The sequence below is a fragment of the Egretta garzetta genome, unplaced genomic scaffold (assembly GCF_000687185.1).
Source record: "Egretta garzetta isolate BGI_Z169 unplaced genomic scaffold, ASM68718v1 scaffold598, whole genome shotgun sequence".
NCBI lineage: Eukaryota > Metazoa > Chordata > Aves > Pelecaniformes > Ardeidae > Egretta > Egretta garzetta.
In genome coordinates this window covers 2,694,902-2,701,316 of record NW_009260621.1, presented here as the reverse complement: position 1 = coordinate 2,701,316, position 6,415 = coordinate 2,694,902, and the positions used below count along the sequence as shown (strand labels likewise).

At 51.1% G+C, this 6,415-nt stretch overlaps 1 protein-coding gene across 1 annotated transcript in view; it reads left to right on the top strand.

The window, feature by feature from the left end:
* Positions 1 to 4,513, top strand: part of LOC104132072 (phosphodiesterase 4D interacting protein) — a 15,429-nt gene extending 10,916 nt beyond the window's left edge. Inside the window, exons 11-17 of the mRNA XM_035900818.1 lie at positions 39 to 182; positions 1,240 to 1,318; positions 1,875 to 1,963; positions 2,141 to 2,257; positions 2,819 to 2,956; positions 3,295 to 3,407; positions 4,169 to 4,513. Coding sequence (XP_035756711.1) covers positions 39 to 182; positions 1,240 to 1,318; positions 1,875 to 1,963; positions 2,141 to 2,257; positions 2,819 to 2,956; positions 3,295 to 3,407; positions 4,169 to 4,343 — 855 coding nt within the window. The 3' untranslated portion in view covers positions 4,344 to 4,513. The remainder of the gene's footprint in view (positions 1 to 38; positions 183 to 1,239; positions 1,319 to 1,874; positions 1,964 to 2,140; positions 2,258 to 2,818; positions 2,957 to 3,294; positions 3,408 to 4,168) is intronic.
* Positions 4,514 to 6,415: the final 1,902 nt, after the last annotated feature.

Genomic DNA, 6,415 nt, shown 5'->3' with positions numbered 1-6,415 from the left:
CACAGCCCTGCCTTTGCCTGTTTTTCCTGCTCAATCAGACGGCTGCTGAGAAGATGGCGCATGCTTTGGCTGAAAGGAGCTGTGAGTTACAACTGCTACGCCAACATCTGTTGGGGAAGGAGCCTCTTGTGACCAAGTTGGCTGGTGCCAGGCTGTTGAAGAAGGACAAACAGCCCATACAAGTAAGAATTGTGTGCTGTGTTTCTCTGCCTGTGGGTTGGGGCTCTGGAAAGAACTGATTGCAACAGGAGGAAATGGGAGAGAGGGGAGCGCCACAGAGAATGATAGAAATGAAAGTGAGATTAGGGAAGAGATTTCCTATAGGAGGAAGAGAAGAAACTGAGGAGCAGAAATGCTGCCTAGATGTTCTGATCTTGATTCCACCAGCCTTTGTCACTCAGTGTCTCCTTGCATTTTGATCAGTCAGTATTTGAGTCCTTAGGGCACGTGAGAGTATGAAAGAAATCCACCCTCTGACCTTCCAGCATTGACCCAGTCCTTCCTTGGGCTGGGCTGCCTCTCTGTATTGTAATCCCCTCCCTGACATTGTCACATTCTGGAGGGGACAAGAGAGTTAATTTTAGGTTCCACTAATTCTTGGCAGAGCCTGCTGGCTGTTTGCTGTCTCTTCCACAATTGGAGTTGGTATTTTTAAAGCAGCTTTGCTAAAAACCCCTTTGAGGCTGAATACAACTCTGGGGCTACATATGCCATGCTCCTGCTTGAGCAGCTGTTAATGGTTTATTGGTGAGCTGACATGTTGAATGTTTTTAGGCAGCTGCAAACAGGTTGCTCATTTCTATTCTCAGGATCAAAGTGAGCTCTAGAGACTTCCAGGGATGCATATACGGGCCAAGCTCTGCTTTTTCCTTCCTGCATGGTCCCTCTGGGCCACATCCTTGGATGGAGATGTAGGTCTTTGTAGAGTTCCAGTTAAAAGATGGGTTTGCTGTAGTTGAGTGAAACCTGTTTAATTGTTGCTATGAAGACACTTACTGCCAGCAACCTCCTAGTGCCAAATGACACAAGGCTAGAGCCCTGTTGCACAAGCATACAGCTTCTAGGTTGGGCGCAATACACTCATCCCCGCTGCCTGGATAGATCCCCTTCCTTGATTTCTCACATTTCAGCACATTAACAAAGCATCCAGCAGTTTTGCTGCAATCCTGGTGCTCTGGGGAAGCTGCGAGTGCTTGGTTCCCCATAAAGGTGCAAACCTGGAGGCTTTTATGTTTTCAGGAAATACTGCAAAGACCTTGTGGAGCTACAGCCATTGCCGGACCTCCACAGGGGGACAGCAGCTGCAGGACAGAGGGAGGTGAGTGTGGTGACAGCTTCTTTCGAGGTCCCCAAACATTACCAGGGCTTTTTGCTGTGGGGAAAACATGGTTACCTGAGAAACTGTGAGAGAGAAAAGAGCTTTGAGCAAGAGTGAGTATTTTGAAATAAAGCTGTGCCTCCTCTTTGGGTGATGGTTCAGGGATGTCTGGGCGATGGGAGTATGGGAAAGAAAAAGGCTGCTGTCGGGTTTGAGATGAGGTGCTTCCACTGAAGAGTTGATGCTGTCCCGTGAAGGGGTTTTGACTCTATGGTTCAGGCTGGGCTGAGACAAGTGCAACTAGTTTGGGTTTTGCCTTGGGGCCAGGCCACCTGAACTTTGCCAGGGGTGGGACAGCAGGCCTGGGATGTTGCTTGTTGTCTTGGGCTACTGTTTAAGGATCAAGCAGGGAAGAAGAGTCTTTACTAAGAGGCAGTGTGATGGGGAGTGCAAGCATTGTGGACCTATCTTGCTAAAGAGGGATTCTGTCTAAGCCTGGGGTCAGAGGGAGCAGCTGACACATGGTAACCCTGCAGTAACCAAGCTGTCTTTGCAGTTATGACATCAGCGGCAGAACTGGAGAAGGATCTTGTTAATGCCAAAGAGGAGCTGGAACTAATGGCAAAGAAAGAAAGGGAAAGCAGGGTGAGCTTGTGATGGAGCCTGTGCCTGTGCTGATCTGCTTACAGGAGACCATTTGGCTCACTGGAGGTTTTGGATCCCCCTATTGTGAGGGTACCCCCAGTGAGAGAAATGGGACAGCAGCTTGCAGTGGGGTTTTGGCTTGCTAAATTTTTTCATTGACTTCTCTTCCCTCCCTAGCGGGAGCTTACTGCTCTCCAGTCTGTCATGGCCACGCAGGAGGAAGAGCTGCAGGTGCAGGCCTCGGATATAGAGTCCTTAACCAGGACCATCCAGATCAAAGAGGACCTCATCAAGGTGAGATGACGCGCTGTGCTGGGTTGGTTCCACCTGGGAAGGCTGCAAACAAGTCTGTTCTTTCCCCCACGTCCTGCACCTCATGCTTGCTCACTCACACCGAGTAGCAAGACACAGAAACCAAGCTGCAGGCTTTCTGTGGTAGCCACAAGTGGGTACTCTCTGCTAAGGAGCAAGGGGCCTCTTCAGAATAATGTGGCTGGCTGGCTGTGGGTGGTATTGCTGCTAGTTTGCCCACAGCCCTCTGTGTTACTTTGGCCAGAAGGCAAAGGCCCCAAACCCCCAGAGTGGCATTATTTGGCTTTTTGCTCCTTGTGTACCAAACACCCTTCTTTGAGAGTCTTTTAATCAAAGCGCATTGTGTCCCTCCTCAGTTCCTGCTCCAGGCTGTTGTCTGTGCCTAATATACCCTGTGTGCTTTGGCATTTCTTTCTTAGGAGACCTAGGTCTTTCCAAACACTGGAAACTTTCGGCAGTTGTGTTCCAGGGAGGATTATGAAGGTCTAGCTGTCCTTTGTTATTGATCCCTTCTCACTGAGCCCTTGTGCTCTTGGTTTTCAGGATCTGCAGATGCAGCTGGTGGATCCTGAAGAAATTCCAGCCATAGAAAGGTTGACACAAGAAGTGCTGGTGCTTCGGGAGAAAGTGGCCATAGCAGAGTCACAAGGACAAGAGGCTACTGGAAACAGAAGGCAGCAGGTAGTGTGCCGTGCGGGGCAACCTTGGATGTGTTTATATTTCTGCTGGTTCTGCTAAGTTATGAGGCTTTCTTTTTAGTCTTTGGATATGTTGAGATGTGCTTGTTCTTGGAAGCTGGCAATATACACTAGGGAGGATACAAAGAAGGAGAGGATTGGTTCCCTTTAGCACTTGTCTCTAGGGCAGAGTCTTTTGGGAGTCCAGGGGTAACAGTGATCAGGTTGATCACTTGGACATAAGCAAGAGGGGAAGGGGAAGCCCCTGTTTCTCTGGGGCAGCCAGAAGCCTCCTTCGATTTCTGTCTCTAAGTGTTGTATCTTGTCTGTCTCTCCAAGCAGTTGTTACTGATGCTGGAAGGGCTGGTGGCAGAAAGGAATCGGTTAAATGAGGCTCTCCAGGCAGAGAGGCAGCTCTATGGCAGCCTGGTAAAGTTTCACACGCACCCAGACAGGTAAGTGAGGCTGCCTTGGCTCTGTGCTGCCCTGCTCCACTGCTGGGGCAGGCGTGTGTAGTCCAGTGGAGCCATTCCTGAAGCAGTGATCGTTCTGCAATTCTGAGAGCCCTCAGTGGGAAAGAGGGAGTCTGGGCAAAGAACCAGACAAATGTGGCTGTGGGAGTCCAGGTTTTAGGCTGCCCCCTTCCCCTGAAGAGGCTGCAGTGGCCAGCTTTAAATGCTATGTAAACTCCCCCCATTGCCACCTCTTGTTCAGGTCCTGGGATTTCCATCTGTTCCCTTCCCTTATCCCTTCCCGGCTCAGCTTCCCACCCACACTTGGCCACCTTTCAGAGGCTGCTGTCAAATTCCCAACCAACTGTTGGGTTGATAAAGATCTATCTAGGTGCTTATCCAGGCGGTTGTCCTGCAGCGCAGTATGGCCGGCATTTCTCTGTCCTCTGCACTAATCCCCTGCCCTTCATGGGGCTGCAGCCTCTGGGATATTTGAGCTACCTGATAGCAAGGGAGCACATAAGTGGAGTGCTTGGGTAAGTACTGAAGAACAGCTGTGACTAGGAGTTTCCTACCATGGGCTGGAGCCTTTTTTGGGGATGGCTGCACTCTAAGGAGGTTTAGAGGTGAGGCAAGAGGTGGCTGAGCTGCCTGGGGAGCGTGCAGAGTCTGTGCTTGACGGTCCCGGATGGAGGGGCCAATTTGGTGTGGACTTGCTGCAGCCTGTCTAACCCTCTTCCCTTTTGTGCGGCATGTCTGCTTAGCACTGCGAGAGACCACACTCTGCAGGTGGAGCTGGAGGGGGTCCAGGAGCTCCGGGAACAGCTGGAAGAAGCTCTTGGAAGAAGCTTGGAGCGTTTAAGCAGGCTGGAGATGCAGGGCGCCATAGGAGGTGGGGAACAGGAGCGTGTGAGAGTCCTACCCCAGCATGCCTTCTGAGCACTGACGCTCGCCCGCCTGCCACGGAAGCGGTTCACTAACCAAGCGAGCCTGTCTCACTGACTCTGGGAGGGTTGCTTTGGTACTTAGTAATGGTACGATAGAACTGGTGCAGGGCTTTTTTTGTTGTTTTATTTTTGAGCTGCTTGGAAATGGTGATCAGTGCAATCCACCTGTGTCTTGTGTGTGTTCCTGTCTGACCCACCCTGGTGGCCACTGATGTATTTGCACATTCAAATCATTCCATTTTAGTTGATTTCCCTCATCTCCCTTCTCCTACCATCCCCACGGGCCAAATAAAGATTCCCTTTCTCTGAAGGAAATACCAAATGTTCTCTATCATCTCCCAGGTGCATGAGTGTGAGTTTTTGTATTCCCTCACCACTTCTTACCCAGTGACATTTCCCTCTTGGGTTGATGGTGGCTGGCCCAAAAGGAGAAGCGGTATATGGAAAAGTGGGTCCCAGAGCCAGAGAATTAGAGAAGGGACACAAGACCCAGTGGCACCTTCTGAGGCTCTTACACAAGTCTTCAGTGTAGAACCAATGATTCATTTTATGCTTACACCAGATCCTACTCCAGTATTGATGATTTTACTGACTTCCTTCCGCCTTCTCCCTCCCCTGCCCCCAGTTGTAAGTTCTCAGCCTGGCTTGTGAGTGCCTTCAAGGGAGAGCTTCCTCCTCTTTTTGACAGATGGTTTGGGGTGACCGAGACCTGTCCCTGCTCCCAGGGTCTGGGCTGGGTCTGCTCCCTCCCTTGTATGTGCACATTTCGGGCTCCACATGCCCCTTGGGCAATGGGCAGAGCCCTATTTCTGCTTTGCTGGGGACAGTCACACTTGTCACTGCTGCATACCTTTTTCTAGGGCATCTTTTACCTTCTCTGGGAGTGTTGGGACTGGCATGAGAGCTGAAAAACAATAGCAACAGCTTTCTGATGACCAGCGCTTCCTATGCACAGCGGGCTATGGATCAGCTGTCTTGTACTTGATCACTTCCCAAGGTGTCAGGAGCAAATTTTGTACCTCTACCTGTTTCTGCTTGCTGAGGGAGTTGAACTAGGAGCAGGTGGAGCAGAAGAGCTCTGTCTTGCTGGGCTGCGCCACCTGGACCTGTGACTGCTCTGCTGCACATCTCCTTGTGACTGTTTCACATGGCACCACCTATTCCATGCCTTGCACCCGTGCTGCGCTCTCCTCTTCCCTGCCACAGACAGGGATAGGAGGCAGCACAACTCTCCCTTCACAGGCAGCAGGTCAGCACTACTCCTCTGGGTCCGAACCTAGCTGTGTGGCAAGTTCAGCAGTTCTCATGTGGCCTGAAGGGGCACAGTTGGTGGCTGCTGGTCAGCTCTGGTATTTGGTTATCTCTTCCTTTCTTGTGTTTCCTCTCATTCCCATCCTCTCACTTCTCTGTGTAGCACCATCTTCTCTTTCTCCTTCTGCCTCTCACTTTGTAGGAGCCTTTGTGTCCCTGTCATCTTTCCACCTTTCTTCCTCCATCCTGGCTCTGATACCTGCCTGCCTCCCTGGTCCCTCAGGTGCTGTGGAGCCCAGGCCCCAGCACAGGCTCATTGGTGTGGCACGAGGGAAGTCTTGGCTGGCGCTCCGGCAGCTCCCATCTCTTTTTGTGTGTGTGTTTAGCTGCAGATCTGTCCTTGGCCTCTGATAGCATCGCTGCTGTAAAGTGCCCCATAGGGGAGCATTATCCTAAGCTGAGGTGTCCCAACCTTTCTGCTCTGTTCTTTAGGGCCTCCTTTCATCCCCGGTATCCTTGTCTGTGCACTCCTCTGCCTTACAGGAGGACCAGCCTGAGCATCCCATCCCTGAAAGCACCCTCTGTCAAACTGTGCAGAACTTTGTGCTGTCTCATAGCTCTTTGTGGAGGTCTTTCCTTCCTCTTTCAATTTCCCTGGGGATCTTTATTCCCTTCCTTTGTTCCCAGCAGTGTGTGAAGACTTCCAGCACAGCTAATGCACCTGGGTGTCCTGTGCCTGTGGTCCACGTGCAATTTTCAAGCCATGCAACTAATTCTCTTTGCCTTCAGGCTAGCTGTGAAAAACAGTGCTGG